The sequence below is a fragment of the Oxyura jamaicensis genome, chromosome 1, assembly GCF_011077185.1.
Source record: "Oxyura jamaicensis isolate SHBP4307 breed ruddy duck chromosome 1, BPBGC_Ojam_1.0, whole genome shotgun sequence".
Classification (NCBI taxonomy): Eukaryota; Metazoa; Chordata; class Aves; order Anseriformes; family Anatidae; genus Oxyura; species Oxyura jamaicensis.
Window position 1 is genome coordinate 136954998 of NC_048893.1, and position 21693 is coordinate 136976690.

General features: G+C 39.3%; 1 protein-coding gene across 1 annotated transcript; it reads left to right on the plus strand.

Moving 5' to 3' along the window:
- Positions 1-278: 278 nt before the first annotated feature.
- Positions 279-20214, plus strand: EIF5B (eukaryotic translation initiation factor 5B; the record flags this gene model as incomplete). The annotated part of the gene is made up of 23 exons (XM_035334752.1): positions 279-457; positions 540-624; positions 1026-1674; positions 2162-2382; positions 2484-2634; positions 3524-3619; positions 4778-4870; positions 6259-6345; positions 8343-8647; positions 9310-9417; positions 9547-9657; positions 10709-10776; positions 11917-12058; positions 13131-13262; positions 13858-14040; positions 14189-14350; positions 15138-15269; positions 16104-16235; positions 16359-16435; positions 16553-16717; positions 17687-17825; positions 18400-18561; positions 19425-20214. Coding segments are annotated over 23 exons (3687 nt in total), but the record flags the coding sequence as incomplete, so codon positions are not given.
- Between the last annotated feature and the right edge of the window lie 1479 nt (positions 20215-21693).

A 21693-nucleotide genomic window follows, 5' to 3' on the forward strand; every position in this document is an offset into this window, starting at 1 on the left:
TTATCTTTTGAAGGAACAAAATGAAACTATCTGGTTGTATTCTTCCAAGAAGATTTATCAAATTTCCTATCTGAACTTTAAAGTCAGTACTTTATGAACTGAACATACTTTACCATTTCATCTCCCTTGAAGCAGAAAACATATGGGAAGGTTTCCTTTTTGTCCTACTGGGTGAAAGAAATATAATTCAAAAAAAATTTTTTTGGTCCCCGACTTGCTCGTGTTCTGTTTGATTTTATATTTTGAAGCTTTTGTTTGTTTTATGCAAATGACCTCTATTTGCACAAACTTTTAAACTCTTGGTAAACTCTGCTTTCCTTTTATATTTTAGTGCAAAAGATGATATCGATATTGATGCCCTTGCTGCTGAGATAGAAGGTGCAGGAGCTGCGAAGGAGCAAGAACCTCAGAAATCCAAAGGCAAAAAGAAAAAAGAGAAGAAGAAACAGGATTTTGAGTAAGATTTTTTTCCTGTATGTCTTTATTTCATTATGCAAAAGCTCATTTACTTAAGTATCGTAACTTCTTTCTTATTTTAGTGAAGATGATATCCTGAAGGAGCTGGAAGAACTGTCAATAGAGGCACAAGGAGGGAAAGCTGACAGGGAACCTTCTGCAGGAAAGGTGAATGATGGGAGGGAAGGGGCCTATTTATTAGGAAATGGCTGGAATACAGGACGCCCCTGTCCCAGAATAGTTCTGATGTTGTAGTGTGGCTGGGGCTCCTAGGGGAAACTGAGCAACCAGTATATATTTTTGATTATACTCGAGCATAATTTAATAGTAAGTGTCAATTGTGAAATATTTTACCACAAGCCATGTCTACAATGTAGATAATTATTCAAAGTCAATCAAAATAAATTTTAATTGTGAGCTGAGTGTAGTATACTCATCAGTAACAGTTACTGCGTTTCAAACTTGGTCTTCAATAAGAGAAGTTTTTCTTGACATCTCTGAATGCTGCTGCTTAGCTCTCAGTAGCATGCCATTTCTCATGTCTGATTTCTTAATCATTTAATTACCAGGTTGAAAATGACAACGAAGAAAGCTTATCAAAACAAGACAAAAAAAGAAAAGGAAAGAATAAAAAAGCTAATCTTGAAAATGACTATGACAGTGAGGAAGAGGAACATAAAGATACGAAATCTAAAAAAACTCAGAAAGCAAAACAAGACATGCTTTCTGGCAGCGATGATGATGATCTTGAGATTCAGCTTAAGAAAAACAAAGGGAAAACTCAGAAGTCAAATAAAAAGCATGATGTATCAGAAGATGAAACTAACATTAAGAAAAGCAAAGAGCGTGTGGGGACATTGTCTACAGGTGAGAGCGGTGATGAATCAGATGACGTCTCCCAACCTAGAAAAGGACAAAAGAAAAACCAAAAACCCAAGTCCGCTCCTGCAGCTGAAAGTGGAGATGAGGAAGAAGAGTCTTCATTCAAAGTAAAAACAGTGGCTCAGAAGAAGGCAGAAAAAAAAGAACGTGAAAGGAAAAAACGTGAGGAAGAAAAAGCCAAGCTGAGGAAACAGAAAGAGAAAGAAGAATTAGAAGGTGGTAAAGAACCAGCAAAGCTGAAGGAAGCTCCAAAAAAATCTGAAGAAAAAGCTTCTCCTGAAGTCATGGCAGCCCCTGGCACTGGCGAAAAAGGAGAGACTCCTGCAGGAGCAGAGGGTTTGTAACTTGGTTTCTAAAACCATAATTTTAACACTGTAGTTTTTATAAGAAGTCCAGAGAGTTGGCAGGCTTCAAGGATGATTTTGTTGCTTTGATTCTAAGTTGGGAATCCTAGGCATTCAGTAGCCTTGTCTGCCTCTTTTTGTTGGCTCACATGTGGCTGTCTTTTTTCTGGCTTCTAGTTTGTTCAGGTACAGGGGGAAACAAAAACCAGATGGTGATTTCTCATTACCATATGTACGTAACAGTTCTGTAATGCAAACATCATTTTTCAGTCCAATTATTCTTAGACATCTGTTACATTAAGACTTCAGGCCCTGTCTTTGTAACTTAGGAGTTTTATTTTTTCATAATGAAGTGCTTATGTAGTAGCCAAGTGAAAATGTTCCTCGTTTGGAGTTATTTATAGTATTTGAAATTGTAATTATATTTGGGGTCTTTAACATTTTTGGGGTCTTTGATCTTGTGCCTCTTCTTTCTGTAGCTGATGACAATGAGGGAGACAAAAAGAAAAAAGACAAGAAAAAAAAGAAAGGTGAGAAAGAAGAAAAAGAAAAAGAGAAGAAAAAGGGGCCCAGTAAAGCCACAGTTAAAGCTATGCAGGAAGCCTTGGCTAAAATGAAAGAGGAGGAGGAACGGGCAAAAAGAGAAGAAGAAGAACGCATAAGACGACTAGAGGAATTAGAAGCCAAGCGCAAAGAGGAGGTACTGCATAAAATAAAGGAGAGGGTAATCTTAATGTATACGCTTGCTGGTGTAGTGCGAATTGTGCTTTAAAATTTGTGTGTTTCTTAACCTTTTTCTAGGAACGATTAGAACAAGAGAGGAAGGAAAGAAAGAAGCAGAAAGAAAAAGAGAGGAAGGAGCGTTTGAAGAAGGAGGGAAAACTTTTAACAAAAGCTCAGCGAGAAGCCAGAGCCAGAGCAGAGGCTACGCTTAAACTGCTCCAAGCTCAAGGTAAGCTGTAGAGGTGTGGTGTGTTTATTTCTTCAAAAACCAACCAACCAAAAAAAAGAAAATTCATTTCATTTTCCTTACTGCTTTTTGCATTTGTTTTTCTCTATCTGGGGCCAGGTGGGCAATTACTTTGCTCAAATCAGCACAGTAATTCCACATAAAGCTACTGTGCTGTAGTTATGTTGTGGCCTTTTTTTTTTTTTTTAAGTAGTTCTGGATGTCTGTGTATTTTCATCTTGCACTTAAAATATCCAGCTTCTTAATACATTCCACGTGTGATTTGAAGATGCTAGCTATGGAACTCTATGAAAAATAACTTAATTCCATTGCCTAATCCAAAGGTCAGGAAAAGCAGATGAGCTGGCTGCAGCTCTTGTAAGACTAGTGATCTGTATCCTCCTGGATTAATTCATGTGCTCTCTTAAGCAAGTAGGTTGCTTTGCCTCCAGTTAGTTAGTCTATAGGAACAGTATATCTTCTTGCATTTCTGTCAGGAAAAGGGTATATAGAAGCTTTCCTGCTTTTCAGTCAAATTTAATCTGCTTCTTCCTTTCCATGAGGTAAACTTATCCAATATGTTGTAATCCCTTCTCCTAATTTCTGCCTGCTAATTTATTTACGTGGCTGAGGAAAGGAGAGAATTCCAGAGGCTGATTATCATTCCTTTTATATATGTAGAGAACCACTGTGTTTGCATCCATTAAAGATACTCTGAGGCCATGATTTCTCTTCAGTCCTTGTTGTAATTACTAGAAACCTTATATTTCTGCACTGTTACAACTTGATTTTGCTCAAATCAACACCGTAAATCACGTGGGTACCTGGAAGAATGTTGAGTGTTTCAGAAGGTACAACAGTAATTAAGTGATTTTTAATAATGTTTCTGCAGGTGTTGAAGTGCCATCCAAGGACTCCGTGCCAAAGAAGAGGCCAATATATGAAGACAAGAAGAAAAAGAAGCAGCAGCAGCCAGAAAATAAGGAAGGTGTGGTTTGCATATAGGAATACTTAATTTATTAGTCACAGTTCAGGAAATGTTTGTGGAATATATATTAGCTAATCCTAAACTAATTGCACTTCAGGGTGCCTGCAAGGTTCTTCTGATACCCCCACTCCCCATGCAAGAGCTGATACATTAAAATCTGCAAGGTTTCTTGAAGACTGCTCACTTAATCCTTTGCTTTATGATCTACTTGACTGTTTTTTCCTCTAACCTTTTTTTTTTCTTTACATATCCAGCACTTAAAAATTATACAGAATGTAACAGCATTTTCAGAATGTGAGGATAGATGCTTTGCATGTGTGTAGGTTAAATCAATGTAGTGTAAGTAACAACAACTTGTAATTATGTCAAAGTTAAAGTTCTAGGATGAAAGAGGACTGATCCCAGTTCAAGTTTGTCTCTTTTTAGGTTGGAGGTATTTTTGTAAACTTATATATAAAAACAGTTCTCAGTTTCCAGGACACAAGTAGTTTAGAGAACTTGTATTTTTGAAGTTAGCATTTATTGCGCTAACTAGGCGTACATGGAACGTGTCACAATTTTTCACTCTGATGCTTCTTGATTTTGTTTTGGGGGTACTACTGTGGCTCTTTTCAAGATTATTCCTTTGTTTAAAACCAAAACACTTGCATCAGTTTTATTGTTGTTGTTCAGCTGTGTTTTTTTACATTCAATGAGTTATGTGGCTACCTACCTCTTAAGAATGTGTAAAGAATTGTGAAAGCTGGTCATATGAATTGAAGTGGTGTTTTTCTTTTATTTATCTTTTTTTTTTTTAATGGAACAGTAGAACAGGAAGAGGATAGTTCATTAGTACTGGTTCATTTTCTCTTGTATTTGTAAGAAAATGGGATTTCTTCTGATGTTCAAAATCAGTGGTAATCCTTTTAGTCAATAAATGACTTATCAACAAATGTATTTAACTGCATGGCAGCCCAGATGTTTCTCAAGTCAGCTGTGCACTTCAACTTTATTTTAGCCCAGTAGATGGGAGTTCACTTAGTTTGGTATTAAACTCAAATTTTGTTTACTTGTAAAAGCACAACTTAAAAATGAACCTTAAATGTGAAGCTGTATGTCTAACTATATTTTGAAGTTTGTACTTTGAAAGAATGTAGCTGCTACTTTGCTTTTTTGTAGTTTCAGAAAACTTGGAGGTAACTTCCCCAGCTGAAGATGCTGTAGAACTAGAAACACCAGTGAAAGAAGAGACTCCTCTTCCGGTAGAACCAGGTTAGTAGTAATGCTAATAAACCCAAAGTGTGTAATAAGACTGTGTGGCAGTACTGCATGGCAAGTATTTTACTGCTTTTAACACCCTTCGTCTGTACCTTGTTGATGACTGAGTGGCCGTCCTTTCTTGACGCAGTTGCTGTTTTTTTTTTTTTTGCCTTTTTTTTTTTTTATTTTCTAAAGGAAGAACTGATGGAATTTTGTGGAATAAAAAGGCGTGAAGCCTCAGCATGAGATTGCAAAGGTCCCTTATTCTGGGTGTACTCCAGTGCACGATTAGCTTAGGCAACTGTCATATAGGCGCATTCAGTGCCTTATGATTAGCTCCTTTGACTTTTCATTTGCTTTTTTAAAAGGCTGTTTTGTCAGCTGTTTGGTGGGGGTGGGGGAGAAATATGCTGCTTCTGGTATTAACACTGTAATCTTCACTATGATTGTATTCTTGATGCCAAGTATTTTGTTTCTCCTAAGTGCTGGATGGAGTGAATGTGGATTAGCTTGTGAAACAGGCAGTATCAGCCTAGTGTGAGTGATTGTTGCCTTTACTTTTGCCTACACACAATATTTGTTTTGGCAAAATAACTTTGTACTGGATATCATCTTTAGGGAGGTGACAGTTTCAATTTTTACCTTTATTCTTAAGTCAGAAAAGTACTGATAAAGTTTCCAGCTTTGTGAAAATCAAGCTGAGTATATACTCTAATTCTAGCTTGATTTATCTCTTGAAGGAGCAATTCCAGTGCAATAAAAGAGTGCAAAAAAATTCTCTCTGGCAGAATGTTAGTTCCTAGTTAATGTTCTGGCAGTCTGGAATTTACTTTTTTTTTCTTTTTTTTTTCATTTGAAATACCTGAAATGTGTCATGACTATATTTTGTTTAATGCTTCTTCTGGAGAGGTTTAAAAGTCTGTATTTTTTTTTCCATTTGTCACTTAAAGGCTTCAGTCTCGTATTTGGTTGAGCTTCTGCTGGAATTAATATTTTGATGTTTCTAGAATTCATGATGTATTATAGCGCATTCAGTCACCTGGAGTCTTAAAATAGTTCTTTTCTATAGACACTTTGTTATTTTATCACTAATTAAAGAGTACAAGATTGGTTACAGTTTTAATTTGTTTCTCTGTCACTTTGTTACACATGGCTAACTGTTAATTGAGCAGCTCCTGACAAGGAACACGGTTGTGTTAGAAGTTTGCGTGGCATGTATTATGCAGGCACTATACATATTTCTTAAGTATGTAAGTTTCTCTTCAGGGAATGCGGAGGTAATTTGGTAGAATTATGGTAGCAAACTTGTGAGCTTTTGTCATTATGCCAAAGGAAAGGCCCTCTAAACTTTTTGTATGTGGATGATCTGTTTCTTTTTCATTTAATGTTGGATTTCTTAGTTTCAGAAGAGAAGGAGGAAGAAGAAGCGGAAGATGCGGGTTTGGATGACTGGGAAGCTATGGTTAGTGATGAAGATGGAGAGAAAGGTGGGCATGTAAATACCAAATAGATGCTTTTTCTGATTAACAGGCTTCTTGGGGTTTATTTTTTTGTTTCTTTAGAAAACAATACTGTGTTTAGATTCCCCTCCTCCCCCTGTTAAATGAATTGCAAGGCAAGTGTAATAGGAAGTAGTTAAAAGATCCTCTACTCCTCAAAAGCAGAGGTTTTCATTACCTCTCTTATGAAGACAGGCTGAGGGAGTTGGTATTGTTCAGCCTGCAGAAAAGGAGGCTCTGGGGAGACCTTACAGTGGCTTTTCAATATCTAAAGGGATATCTACAGGAAAGGTGGGGACGGACTCTTCATCAGAGTGGAGTGATAGGACAAGGGGTAATGGTTTTAAATGGAAAGAGGATAGATTTAGATTAGACAGTAGAAAGAAGTTTATTACTCAGAGGGTGGTGAGGCCCTGGAGCAGGCTGCCCAGAGAAGCTGTGGATGCCCCATCCCTGGAGGTGTTCAAGGCCAGGTTGGATGGGGCTCGGAGCAACCTGGTCTGGTGGGAGGTGTCCCTGCCCACGGCAGGGGGTTTGGAACAGGGTGATCTTTAAGGTCCCTTCCAACCCAAACCTTTGTATGATTCTGTGAACTGTACAAATATTGCTGAAGACTGTCCTTTGGAAATATACGTCCACTTATCACCTGAAAGAAATCAGTTGAATTCCTTTTTATTTATTTTTAATGGGAGTAAAAAAAAGTAAAAATCCCTTCCTCTTAATATCTGCTTAAGCCTCATATGGGAGTTGAGAGAAACCTTTTACCCAGTGCTGTATTTCTCTAATAACCAGTCTAAAACCATAACGGTTTTACTACAGAAATCTAGTAACATCTAGGAGAATACATTTGACGCGAGTTCTCAAAGCAGTGAGAGACTGAGGTGGTGTGAAGGTTAGCATGCATTATAGTAAGTTCTACATACCTTCTCTACTTTTCTTTGAGAGGCAAGTGCAGGAGAAAAGGAATTGCCAAAGCACCTATATTCCTGAGCGTATATGCCGAAGCTTATATTCTCTCTGCAGCCAATAATTATCTTTACTGGAGAGTTAAAGAGCTGGGGAAGACTGTAGGGATAACTTCTCAGGGATTTTCTTCCAGTGGTGGAGAAAGCTGCATTGCTGCAAATCTTCCTGAACAGGAGTTCATTGCTGTAGTTAGTACTTCCATGATCTGTCTTTCTCGTTTGTTAAGAAGAAATCAAAAACTATTCTTCAAGTATTTTTGATTTGCTCAGTCCTGGACTGCTGGAATGTTCTATTTTAAAGTACCTTCTTAAAAGTCTGTTGTCACTGTCCTAGGGAAGAATGTCACATCCCACTTCTTGCTGCTTGGATTTGAAGGATCTGCAAATGTGATCCAGGAAAAGAACCTTCTTGGGAACTGGATTTAGTGTATTATTACTAAGCTGTTGGCTTTCAGTGTAGCAAGGAAACATCACTAATCTTGAAGAGAAGTGAGCCTACTAACAACTCTGCCAGGAAAACAGTGTAGAGCTTTAAAGAGTGTCCATTAGCTTGTCTCTTATGATTTTGCAAATATGATAAATGGAAAGCTTTCAAAGAAAAAAAAAATACTTCCTGATCAGTAATTCATTTAATCCATATTGCATTGAATTTGGGTTTTCTTTTTGTTAGAGGTGCTAGTGCATCCATTCCATTTTGAATCGCATAGAGTTTTAAAGGATGTCACTTCCCAGAATTTTTGCAAATGACGTCAAGTGCAAGAGTGCTGATAATATTATTCCTCCCCCCCACCCCAAATTTACTCAGCCCTCACAGGTTCTAAACACACAAGTCTGTAACTCTGAACATGGAGCACTTCTTATATTTAAAGTTAGAAAATGATTTTGCGTAGCACTTCTTGAATGGAACCTAATCTCAAGTCCTCACTCTGATAATAGACTCTCTTCATTTCTTTGTTTTGTTGTTCTTTCCCTCAGAAATCTGAATTTAAGAGAATTTTTACTTTATATATGTTTTCTCAGAGAGCAAACCTGTCCACATTGAAGTCAAAGAACAAAATGAAGTGGATGAAGAAGAAGAAGAGGAGGAAGAGGATGAGGATGAAGAAGAGGAAGAGAGCGAAGAATCTGAAGATGGAGAAAGTGAAGGGAGTGATGATGAAGACGAAAAGACCTCAAATGAGAGAGAGGCAGACTCCCAAGCTACTGGAAAACAATCTATGGAAAAAAAGCCCAGCAAGGAAATTAGCTCTGATTCTGAGTACGACTCAGATGATGACCGCACTAAGGAAGAACGAGCTTATGACAAAGCTAAACGGAGAATTGAGGTATTAGGATGCAGCTTTATTTGTGAAATTCTCATGTTGCATAAAAAAGCTTAATTTTCTGTTCACAGAAAGGCCTTTTAGCCATATTTGTCAAAATGATGGCTCTGTTGTGACTAATATTTAGACAGGTCCAGAAATTGGCTTAATTGAGGAAAAATACTTGATTTTGCTGATGCAAGACAACCTCATCACAAAGAATGTGTACTTCAGTGTCGTTCTTCCCCACCTTTCTCTCTCTGCTGGTGAAAGAGGCTTTTATCCTTTGCAGATCAATATTTGAGAATTTTTAAAAGCTGTATTTCTAAATTTTTCCATGTTTTTTTGGTCTGCTTATGCCCTCTGTTTTCTTACCCAAGATCCTTCTTCAAACTTCATCAGCAAAGCTGCATGTTAGTTGATATAATAGCTTAGTCTACTAGACTGTAACAGCACCCCCTCCCCCCAAAACAAACAAAAAACCAAAACAACGACAACAACAACAAAAATCAACCAACAACATTTCAACTCTTAGCTGTAAGATTTTTTGACTTTCCAAATGGGGAATGGCAGTCTTTGAATTGCCTGGAACATTTAAGTCCCACAGTTAGCTTTGTTTTGTGTATGCATGTAATCAGTTCAAGAAGTTCTTTATACTTAACAATTTTCATGTGTCTTTTACATAGAAGCGACGAGCTGAAAATAGCAAAAATGTGAACACTGAAAAACTTAGAGCACCAGTTATTTGTGTCCTGGGGCATGTAGACACAGGCAAGACCAAAATTTTAGATAAGGTAAGATACAGAATGTGAAGGCCATGCATCTTATGTGTGTGTTTTCTTGGTTGAAAAAAGAATTGCACTCTAATAGACTATTTTATATAGCCTCTTAAATGTAAATATGTATATATTTTTTGTCTTTAGCTTCGCCATACTCATGTACAGGACAGTGAAGCTGGTGGTATCACTCAGCAGATCGGTGCGACTAATGTACCCCTTGAAGCTATTAATGAACAAACTAAGATGGTGAAAAACGTAAGTAATAGCACTTCAAAGACTGTTTTTAAAAAACCTTAATTGTAAGCTGGTTACTGCTTAGGCCTTGTGAGACTTCCCAACAGGGGTGGATGCCTTTTCCACCATTTCCAATATTGGCATTGATTTGTTTTTAATTTCTATGCTCTTTTTCCCATCTCCAAACTAACATGGGAGGCTGTCTCAATTTTCAGTTTTATTTGATACATTTGGTGTCAGTTAATGCACTGCAACTTCAGAAAAATATGCAAATAACTGCCTGCTCTGTTCATGGCCTGCTTATTTGTCAATACTTTGATTGTAAATATTTTGAAACCTACTGAGTGTATCTTCTGTTTTTAAAAAAGCTTTGTTTTACTGTGTGTGCTGAAATTGGGCCAATTCACAGGTAATTGTATTGTTATAGAAATAGTAACTGTTGAGTATTGCTTGTTCTGGGTACTATTTTGCTTGCAGCAAGTGACTGAAAAACCTTGGCAGTGATGGCTGTTTCTGAAGGATGGCGTTATTACTTGTAATTTAAGAACTTCAGTAATTCTAAAACTAGTCAGCTAAGTGCTGAGATATTTAATGAGGAAAGTTTGCCCAGAACATTTGGCTGCTACTGAAAGTAGTGATGAGTTTGTGGCATTTAGCTCTTGTAAAAGCCAAACACTAAAATCTCTCTTAATTTTATAATGAGTGTTTTTCCTACAAAAACTTAACTCATTTAAAAAAAAAAAATAAAAAAATAAATAAAATCAATGGAGAAGGAGGGAACATTCACTGTAAGGATGACAAATCTCACTAGACTGAATGTGTTTTTTGTGTCGTTCCCCCCCCATCTTAAAATGTTATCTGAGCTTACGGCCACTGGATACATAGGGGCTGTGCTGCATCATATTTTTTTTAATGCTGAAATCAGCTTTATTTTGTTTTTATGGAGGGTGCTGGCCTTCCTTAAAATATGTAACTGCATTTTTTGAAGTGAGAGCTGTCAGTAAGCTGCCAGCTCTTAAGTGTTTTCTTCTTGCATAATCTTGCCAAGATGACTAATATTTTGAAATGTTAGTTTGACAGAGAGAACATAAAAATTCCAGGAATGCTGATAATTGACACTCCAGGACACGAGTCTTTCAGGTAATGTTCATTCTCACAATATCGTACTTCCCAGAAGTGATGGCTGAAGTCTGCATACATTTTTTTTAAACAAAGCACTATGTCTTTGCCTAATTCATTGCATTTCTTCTCCCTTTATAAAAACTGAAGTAGAGGAGTAAGTGGATTTGCTTATTTTGTGGGTGCTTTATATGTCTGGTTAATACCTGGCCTTTTATAGCTGATTAATTTCCCGTCTTCATGACGATTGAGCCATGAATATCTTAAAAAACACACAAATAATTTCTTTCTAAATAGTGTAAGAGGAAAGATAAAGGTGAGAAGCTAGCCAGAGAAGAACAGGTGAGGATGTCAGGTGACCTAAGTACTCTGGTATGAAAAATTAGGACTTCTCTCCTAGTCTCCAGTTCAGTGTCCTAGTTAAGGTAACTGAGTTTGTAAGACTGCAAATTACCAATTGAACAAGTTGGCTGACTCCTACCAGTGTTAATATTCTGTCTAGGAACACCAGTGCCATACAGGAAAGATGCAAAATCAACTTTTAACTTTAAAAGATGGTATGCACAACTATTCTTGATGAGGTGGTGCGTTGATGAAATCCCCAAACAGATGGATTAAGACTTTGATGTGACATTCTTAAACGCAACCCTTTAAAAGCATTGAAATGTCAGAGGTCCTAGGGCACTTGATAATGTTCTCATCAATTCCTTGGCATCCTGTTGCTTACAGTCCTGTCGCAGCTCTTCATTTTCTAGCCAGCTTTTATCCAACACCACGTATGTCTGATAATCCTAGTGTTTATGTAGTAATTTGTTATGATCTGTCTCATTCAGATTTCACTGTAACCTTCTCAATTCTCATTCAAAAAGAAGCAACGTATCTTAGCTTTCAAAAAGTATATAATAGTAGGAAAGCTGTCAGGAGAATTGCAGTTTCTTATTTTTGCTTACATGTACTCAAATATATTCTGTTAAATGGGCTTTACGCTTACAGTGTAATTTCAGTGTTTCGTTGATTGATAGTTCTTTGTATTTCTGAAGCGAAAATAACTGCTTGATCAACTTTAGCTTTTTGTTGGTCAATGCAAATTTGACATGGTATATGGTGTTTTTCTTAAAGTTCTGTTGCTACATGACATTTTTTTTTCTTTTAATGCCACAGCAATCTAAGAAATAGAGGAAGCTCACTTTGTGATATCGCCATTCTCGTAGTTGACATCATGCATGGTTTGGAGCCACAGACAATTGAATCAATAAATCTGTTGAAATCTAAGAAATGCCCATTTATAGTAGCTCTCAATAAGGTAAGATTGCTTTTCACTCTAATAGTATGTTTTTGTACTCTAACGTATTTTGCATCTGACAATTTTCAGTTTTCTTTCTTGACTTTGAATTGTTTGTGCAAAGACTGAAGCAGTGGTTATTAGATCTGTTCTGCTGCATTTTTTGTTGTCCTCGATACCGTGGTTGATTTACAGGAGCTTTGCAGAACAATCTAGCAGTTTGTTTCAGAGTTCTCACTGATAAGTTTATCTTAAAGAACTCCAGTAAATGGTTCACATTTCTGGAAGTTGTACTTCATTTTTTTTTTCTCATAAGTACTTACATAAACTTGCATCCAGTTGCATTTTCTTTTTATAATATTGAAAGACTTAACTTAATCTGTAAAAGTCCTATTTTATCTTAGCTACTCGTTAGTTTGTGACTTGAAGACAAGCTGTCTTTAGGGCTTATTGAACACTAGTATTTGATCACTGTGGGAAAGATTTCAGGTTGTGCAGTATTAGGTAGTAAAGCTAGTTATTTTCAGCTTTGTTGGTAGAAATGCCTTGCATAAGAAATTGTGGTGGTAGAGCTGTTTGTATTTGTGATGACTTATACAAATTATAATGAGGAAATCACCCACTTGTGTGTTCTGAACAACCCCAACCTTCTCTATAGCAGCATAGGAAAGGGTTCAAATTCACCCCTAAGTTTTACTCATTTGTAAAATGAGTGCAGTCTCATTTCGAATAATAATAATAATAAAATCCAACTTCATGTTTTCGTGTACATGAAGCTATATATAGGTCTTTTTCATCTGAATGTTTTATCCTAAACTTGATGTGCTTAATGGGTATAAACATTTTCCATATGAACCTTGATTATTATAACTTGAAATTTCTATCTCTGAAGTAGTATTGCTGTCCTGAAATACTCTGACACTGGGTAAATACACACAAAGAATATTGCAGTTGAGACAAATAGATTTAACTTGTCTAGTGCAGCAAATGGATGGCTAGCTATGCTGGCTAGTGAAGTATTTCTCTCGTTGTGACCTAAACAGAAAGATGCCCTTTAAGTTGCATGAGATGCTATATTAATGTACTGTTTCAGATTGATAGGTTATATGACTGGAAAAAAAGTCCAGATACAGATGTAGCTGTAACTTTAAAGAAGCAGAAAAAGAATACAAAAGATGAATTTGAAGAACGTGCAAAAGCCATTATAGTGGAATTTGCGAAACAGGTAGGTTGGAATATTCAAACTTCTGCTGTTACTAGAAGTGGTAGCAAAAATGACGCGTGTGGGTGTGGTGTTTTTGTTCTCTTCTGACACATTGGTGTTTACCACACATGAACCAAACTTTGTTGTTAAATCCAGCTCTTTTAACCGCTCTATCTTTGGAGTTCTGGTTTGGAGAAAAGTAACAGCTAATTGCTGTGCATGGTCAGTGAAGTCATGAAGAGCATATCAAGTTCTCTGTCCCTATTCTTTCCCTCCATGGGAATCGCCAGAGGGAAACCCATCTGTCCCTTGTTCCCTCGGACACTGGCAGGGCATGAGTCACATTGATTCTGGGAACATCTGTTGGTGACATACAATGGTGTCCAGAAGCTGCATGTGGTAATTTGCTTTGTAGAGGTATCCCATTGCGCACCCAACCATGGGTTTAAGCTACGCGTTCCATGGTATACCGTCAGTAACTTTTTTATTTTTTATTTTGAAAAATGCAGTAGTGGTTGGCTAGGGTTGATTGTTACTGTTAATACTAGTGTGTGTGTGCGTGTGTGTGTATGTACGTATGTATTTTTCCCTAAGTAACTATTAATCCTGATTCCAGGGCTTGAATGCTGCCTTGTTTTATGAGAATAAGGATCCCCGCACTTTTGTTTCTCTTGTACCTACCTCTGCTCACACAGGGGATGGCATGGGAAGTCTGATAGCTCTTCTCGTTGAGCTAACGCAAACTATGCTGACCAAGAGACTGGCTGAGTGTCAAGAACTGAGAGCTCAAGTCATGGAGGTAATTCAGCAGCTATTTGAAATTCACCTGTACATTTCTCCCTCTGCTTCCTTCTACCTTGCTTATGAATTAAATTAAATTGAAAAAAAGAAAGAAAGAAGATGTGTTTAAATGGAGAGTAACTTTTTTTCCCTCCCCTTTCATTCAGGTTAAAGCGCTGCCAGGCATGGGCACTACCATAGATGTTATTTTGATTAACGGGCGCCTGAAAGAAGGAGACACCATTATTGTTCCTGGGGTAGAAGGTCCCATAGTAACTCAGATTAGAGGTCTTCTTCTGCCTCCTCCTATGAAGGAGCTACGAGTTAAGGTATGGAAGCTGCCTACCGAGTGTATTGACATGCAGAGAACATACAGAACCAGAACAAAAATCAAGTTTTGATGAAACTGATAACGTAGTAGGATTCAGTTATTCCCTTTATTTAAAGTGGAAGATAAACTGGTGTGTAAAACTGTTACGAGAGTGAAGTTCTTTGTGGGACAAAATAGCAACGTAACAGATCATCGCAGGTTCCCAGGTCAACAAGATTGTCAGATGGGTTTTGGTACTTTGATGGAAGATGGGGTATAGAGTACCAGCACTGAGATGAAGGACACTTGATTTGGGAACCTTTAGTTGGGGAAGTGGGTCAAGGTAAGCTGGATTTTTTTGAAGCAGGCAATGGGGATACATTTCAGCTCAGCCAGTCCATGAGGAGTTGTCGTCATTGAAGAAGGACCCCAAATATTGGGCGTGCAGGGCTAAAGAGTAAAGGTTTGCAGGAATTAAATGTTTATTTGAGAAAGGAACCTGCCTTGCAGCTTAAAGAAAACATGGGGAATCTCTGCCTTAGACAATACCCCTGCTGCTGTACCTGCTCTTCCCCCCCTCCCCTCCCACAGTGTGATGGGAGAGGAGCATGCAGACAAACACAGACAAACGTGCATGTCAGGAACTTGAAATAGACAAAATCAGTGATGGATGGGGAGAGCTGGACTTCACTGTTGTCCTGTCTTCTGTGCTTGCTGGTGGCAGGATCTTTAGCAACTCCAGACTACGTCGTATTGCTGTGTAGCAGCTATGTGGACTCTTGGCCAGTGTCTATTCTCTTTTTCAGAACCAGTATGAAAAGCACAAAGAGGTCGTTGCTGCTCAAGGTGTGAAGATCCTTGGGAAGGATTTGGAAAAAACATTGGCTGGTTTGCCACTGCTTGTAGCTTATAAAGAGGATGAAGTCCCAGTCCTCAAGGTGAGATGGCTAACGCTGAAATAATCCATTACATTGGGGATGATTAAGTTCTCTGGTGATGAAGCTCATTCAAAAATCAGGATTGAAAACATAATAACATAGTATGACTCTGTATTGACTATGTAGTTGGGTAGGATATGATCAGAGGGCTGCAGCACCTCTCCTACGAAGACAGGCTGAGGGAGTTGGGGTTGTTTGGCCTGGAGAAGGCTCTGGGGTGACCTTCTAGTGGCCTAACAGTACCTAAAGGAGGTCTGCAGGACAGCTGGGGAGGGACTCTGTCACGGCATGGAGTGACAGGACAAGGAGTAATGGCTTTGAACTAAAAGAGTTTTAACTGTTCTGAAAGCTGCAAGGTGGCCCTTCTGCTTCCGTATCCACCTAGGCCTTGCTGCATACAGGGCATTCATGATCCTTTTCAGCTAATGCTTTTAGGGGCCTCTGTTCTTATTGATGTAGAGTTGAGCAACCAAAGGTATTGGCACACATTGTGTTTGGTGTGCGTTCACTCACCGCGATGGCAGAAGCTTACTGTGTTGGGTGCAACAACATGTAGTCTGTGGAGAAACGTTACCAGCTCCCAAGATGGGCATTTGCTTTGTGTTACGTGATCATCTTCTTGCAAAATCCCCCAGTATAGCTCAGTACAGGCTTTTCTAATGCCAGAAACAAGCTGCAGCACGTCACGGGGCTGGCTGTGTATGGCCTGTACTGCAAGTCTCTGAGTTGGCACCTGTCAGCGTGGCTGTCATATTTCAGCAGCTCGTGAACAGAAATACTTTGTAATCTGAGGAACAATGGCAATAGAACTAAAAGTTGCTTTTCTTTCTAAAGGATGAACTAATACATGAACTGAAGCAAACACTGAATGCAATCAAATTAGAAGAGAAAGGTGTTTATGTCCAGGCTTCTACTCTAGGGTCTTTGGAAGCATTACTTGAATTTCTTAAAACATCAGAAGTGCCAGTAAGTACTTTCTGTGCTCTATCTGATGTTGTTTCTATTGTGTTCTGTTGTTTTAGTTGATAACTGTTTCCTTTCAACTCAGCAAGGTCAGTGACTGATTTCTGTGGCTTTCCTCTCCAACAGTACGCAGGAATTAATATAGGTCCTGTCCACAAAAAGGACGTTATGAAGGCATCAGTTATGTTGGAGCATGACCCGCAGTAAGTAAATTCCTTGCTTTACTGCGGTGATAAATGCACAGTGCTGTTTCAGGAAGGCTCCCTTCCTAGCTTTAGTGTTGTGGTCTGTCTGGTAAACTGACTGACTTCTACTTGCAGGTACGCAGTCATCCTAGCGTTTGATGTCAGGATTGAACGCGATGCACAGGAAATGGCTGATAGTTTAGGAGTTCGGATTTTTAGTGCTGAAATTATTTATCACTTATTTGATGCCTTCACAAAATACAGACAAGACTACAAAAAACAGAAACAAGAAGAATTCAAGTAAGTAAAAGCAATCCTATTCTGTGTGCTTCCCAAGTAACACAATCTTTTAATTGTCTTATTACTAAATGAAATTGCATTTAACTTCTTGATTGCATACTATTACTTAGCATGCATTCCTGATAGGAAGGAAGGCAGGAAAGAAGGACAATAAACTGTTAATTTTCAGGAATTCAGCAGTCTAGTCTAAATGTTTACATCTGGGATTAGATTTAGTAGGGTGGGAGTTGTGAAGCAATTGCAAGATTTAGCAAAACCCATCGTGTTATATGGAGTGTTTTTATTAAGGCTTGCTTTATATACTTGGTTTCCTTTCTTAGTTTCTGACAGATGGGTTAGTCTTGCAGGGCTGAGAAAACAACCAGAAGGATTTGGGTTCTATTGTTTCATGCTTGTGCAATTCCAGCGTACACAGCTTAATTGTGATTGTAATAACATGAATATGCCATCATTTAAGGATTTATAAGGATCCAAAACTTAATTTGTGGAGTCAGTGTCATTAGCTGATCCTCACTAATGATGAACTAAATAAGTGGGGAAAAATACGCATTTTAAAATCAAAACGTGAGTTTGTATAGCTCAGCATTTTAAAGTACTTCTTCACAAACAAAAATTGAGAATTTCTTGTCACTGTGTTGGATTGTGGCAACAATATTTCTATTCCCATGCTCTTCTGAGATTCTAATTATACTGTAATTACTATCCCTTTGGTCTCGGTCTTATCTCGATGCCTGAGCCAGTCAAAATAAAATCCATGCCAGCCATGCTTGATTATTGTTGCCTATAGTTCTCTAAGATAGCGTTGACTAGATTAACAAGACGGGAAGAGAGATTTTTCCTGCTTATTTCTTCCCCGAGTGACGCCAGTAGAACAAATGCTCGGGATGTGCAGTAGAAGGCAGAACCGTTAATGCTCCCTGCGCCGTTCCAGTAACTGTTTCAAGATGCCTTCTCTTTGTTGTCTCCCAGGCATATAGCAGTATTCCCTTGCAAGATGAAAATACTCCCTCAGTTTATTTTCAACTCCCGTGACCCAATAGTGATGGGTGTCGTCGTGGAGGCAGGCCAGGTGAAGCAGGGCACTCCCATGTGTGTACCTAGCAAAAACGTAAGTAAGAGCCTCTTTCCTCCCCATGGGCGTTTGTTCGAGCGCGTAGTTGCTGGGATGAGGCACCAGGAAACGTTTGTGTGCCTTCCCCCGTTGCACAGAGTTTTGGTAGGAGGTGAGATCCAGTGCTAGATCAAGTCTCCTTCCCAGTGATCAGCCGTGGTATTGTGCTCTGCTGGGAGAGTTGCATCCTGCAGCAGAGAGACAGCCTCCTGACCTCCGCAGTGCCCTACCAAGAAGCGTGGCTGCGGCTGTCACCTTCCCTCCCAAATTCCCTTCCAGTTTCTGTATTGTGATACAAAGGAACAAGCAAAATTCTTTCCTGGTTGCTAGTAAGGGGGGAATTCAAGTCCTGATATTCTGAAGGTTAACAAATTGGTATGGCAGATGAAACAGATGGGCTGCTACTGCTGCCCTTTTCCGTGTGTGCTTACTGTGCACTATGCGTGGCTTTGCAAGCTCTGGGGTGGCTGCTCTGATGCATTGCTTTGGATGAGCAACTGGCAGGAATTTAGAGAAGGGTTTGCGCACGGGTTTTGCTTATGTGTATTACACTTTCTTCATTGTATTACAGTTTGTTGAAATTGGAATAGTTACAAGTATTGAAATAAACCACAAGCCAGTGGAGGTTGCAAAAAAAGGCCAAGAAGTATGTGTTAAAATAGAACCTATTCCTGGTGAATCACCTAAAATGTATGGGCGACATTTTGAAGCAACAGACATCCTCGTCAGTAAGGTAAAAGCCATCTGTATTTTTGGTTTATGACGCGATGGTAACTTGCTTGAAGTGGGAACGTTGCGCAGAGCCTGAAAACTTAATATTAGCAACCTTCCATCAGAGACTGAGACACTTGAAATTATTCATGTATGGCATTGTTCAGCAGTGTTTCTCTGTAGCCTTGTTTTGAGATCGGTAATGGTGCTGCTTAAGGGAACCGAAGGAATGATGTACTGTGACTAAAAATACCTGGCAGCTTACTGCACCAGAGAGGGCAAATGGCAAACGAGCTGTTTGCATACCTTCCTATGTAGTTGGTGCTCAGAGCAGTGCAGCAGCCCCCCGCGGCATTACAGCATGCTCGTGTTTGCCTAGTTTTGAATGTGTGCAACGAACAGCAGTGCTTCGCTCGCTCCGATTCTGGAACGCTGGGCTCAGGCTAGGAGATGATCCCTTGCTCACATTTTTTTGCTGTCAGAGGCAAAGCCAGAGCTCCCCACGTTCCCAACTGCGTTATTCACCATGTGGTAAAGCACGCGGCGGGCTCGCACCCTCAGGTGGAACGGCTCAGTAGCCATGGCTGCTTTCCAGATGGAGAATTAGGGCTGGTGGCACTGGGGGAAGCAGATTGTCCCTTGTCATGCGTGCCATTCCCGCACAAGGAGCGAGATGGTCTGTGCTTCTGCAGTCCCTGTTAAGGCATGAGGAGCAAAGAAGGGAAATGAATGAGCCGAGCTCTGCCGTTCAGCAGCAAAAGCGTGTTTAGTATTAGCTTTCCTGTTTTGTAGACTGGTGCCTTCTCTGTGGATCAGCTTTCACGTGGTGGAAGCAGTTACCTTTGTTAATACGTGTTTCTGATGGGTTTGTCTTGTGTGTTACAGATCAGTCGTCAGTCCATCGATGCTCTGAAGGACTGGTTCAGAGATGAAATGCAGAAGTCTGACTGGCAGCTTATAGTAGAGCTGAAGAAAGTGTTTGAAATCATCTAGATAACTTTTTACAGCAATGGGGAGGCAGGAATAAACTTGCTGTTCCTGTTCTAAAAGTTACCAACAAAGTCGTGTATTGAAGACAGTGTTGGATATATGTTTGGGAGGAAAATATGTGGATAAAATGTTTTCCATGAGAAACCAAGAAATTTACACTGGTTTGACAGTGGTCAATTTACATGTTCCCACGGTTCCAATGTGCCTGTTCACCTTTCCCACTGCCCTTCCTAATACTGGCTGCTGTTTTAAAGTTTGCCCTTTCTTCTCTTACACTTTCCTTCCACCCTTTCTCCCTCCTCTCTCCAACATAAAGTAAAATAAATTGAATTTTTATTACAGAACTAAAGCTCTTTCACTTTTATACTGATGAGATCAGTACTGCAGTATTTGATTAACCAAGCTTCTGCAGACTTTGTGATTCTTGGGACATTTTTGATGTAAGAAGTACTTCTTTATTTATGCATACCTCTTCCCTTGACTCTCTTTTCCAATATTCTTCTGCTTTGTGCCTATAGAAATTTTTTTAAATAGAAAATTAGGCAATTGGATATTTCTGTATTTGCTTTGTGTGAAACAATGATGTAAAGCATAGTTGGCCGCCTTTTACTGCTTGTACAGTTCATCAAAGTCGACCTGTAATCATTATACTGCAGAGCCGCAAATAAAGGAGATGGACATAGTAGCCCCTTTGTTTTACAGTTTGCTTCAATAAACAAAATGTCACCTCCTGGGCCGTTACAGACCATGGAAGTGCCGGGCTGAGGCTTGCCTCTCCGTGCCTGGCCAAGTCATGGACGTGCATTCCAACAGAGGCTTCTTCTGGCTTCTCTTCCTCGTGCTGAGCGTGCGCTGTGCGTGGCGCTCTCGGTGGCTCACACCTCTTACTGTATTCCAGCAGCAGCGGTGTTGCAGGCCAGGTGTGTAGCAGGCCAGAATTACCAGAGGTCGCTGCAGGGAGGAGTGTAGATGCAGCATCTTTCAGCTGCTGTTCGGAGGGGCGGTAAGCACATGCAGAGCGCTCGTCCCCAAGTAAGTGGTGACTTTGGATGCTGTCTCAGGCCAGTTGAGTCATCCAGCATCATGGGACTGGACCGGTTCAAAAGGCATTTGGTCAGTGCGGTTTGTGACGACCAGGAATCAGTCTGTAACCCCAGTATTGCCTGACCCTTTGTTCCCTTTGGTTGCCCTCCTAAGCTGACAGCTTGATCTACCTGTAATCAGGTGCTCTCCTGGTGATTTCCAACTCACGTTGAGAGATGCGTAACAAATACATCTCAAAAGCACAAGCTGAAGCAAAGTTGGTAATGATCTTTCACAAAGCCGAGATTTTTAGCATTTAAAATATTTATAAAAATTTAATTTGTAACAAGCAGCTTGATCTCATCACGTTTCTTCTGTCACTTAAGTTCTTTATTTTCTTTGGTTGGACAAACATGAATTTCAGAATAGTGATTGTACGAACTCCATTACAAAGGAACACTGAATAACGTGCCACCTTTGATAATGGAATCTGACTTACCAGACTTCTTTTGTTTGTTAGACTTTTTAAACTTGCCATTGACCCAGGACCTTTTCAGTATGGTTGAAGTGTGGTACAAATTCACAGCACTGGGCATGTCAGTGATTTAGAATAGAATGATCTCAAGTGTCACGGTGAGGAGTCTGCATTTAATTGTAATAATTTTCTTTTGCAAACTATGCAATCATGAAAGCTACTCTAATAAAACGTTCTTAAGTTAAGAACACTGATGTGAAACAATGTGGTCTTGATGTATTCTTGTTTCCTCAAATACAAAATGGAAGAGGATGCTGTGATTTTTGCAGGCTGCTCTTATGAACCTTGTAGAAATACCTCCACTAAAAGGTTTTAAGGAGGCAGGGCTTGAAGAATTCAACGAGAAAGAATGAAAATACAAGTAATCCTCTTTTCTTCAGGAGCAGGGCTTGAACAGCACTCATGGGATCAAAGCTGTGTATCTGACCCCTAACTAGTAAAATACTTTCTTGAACTTCAGCAAATATCTTCTACAGGAACAGTTACCTTGGTAACCAGTTGGTTTTCTGAAATGGAGAAGGAGAAAGCTTAAATGGAGAAGGAGAAAGGTTGCCCATGACTTTGTCCAATTGCATATTAAATACTGCCACTGACTGACTCTCCCTC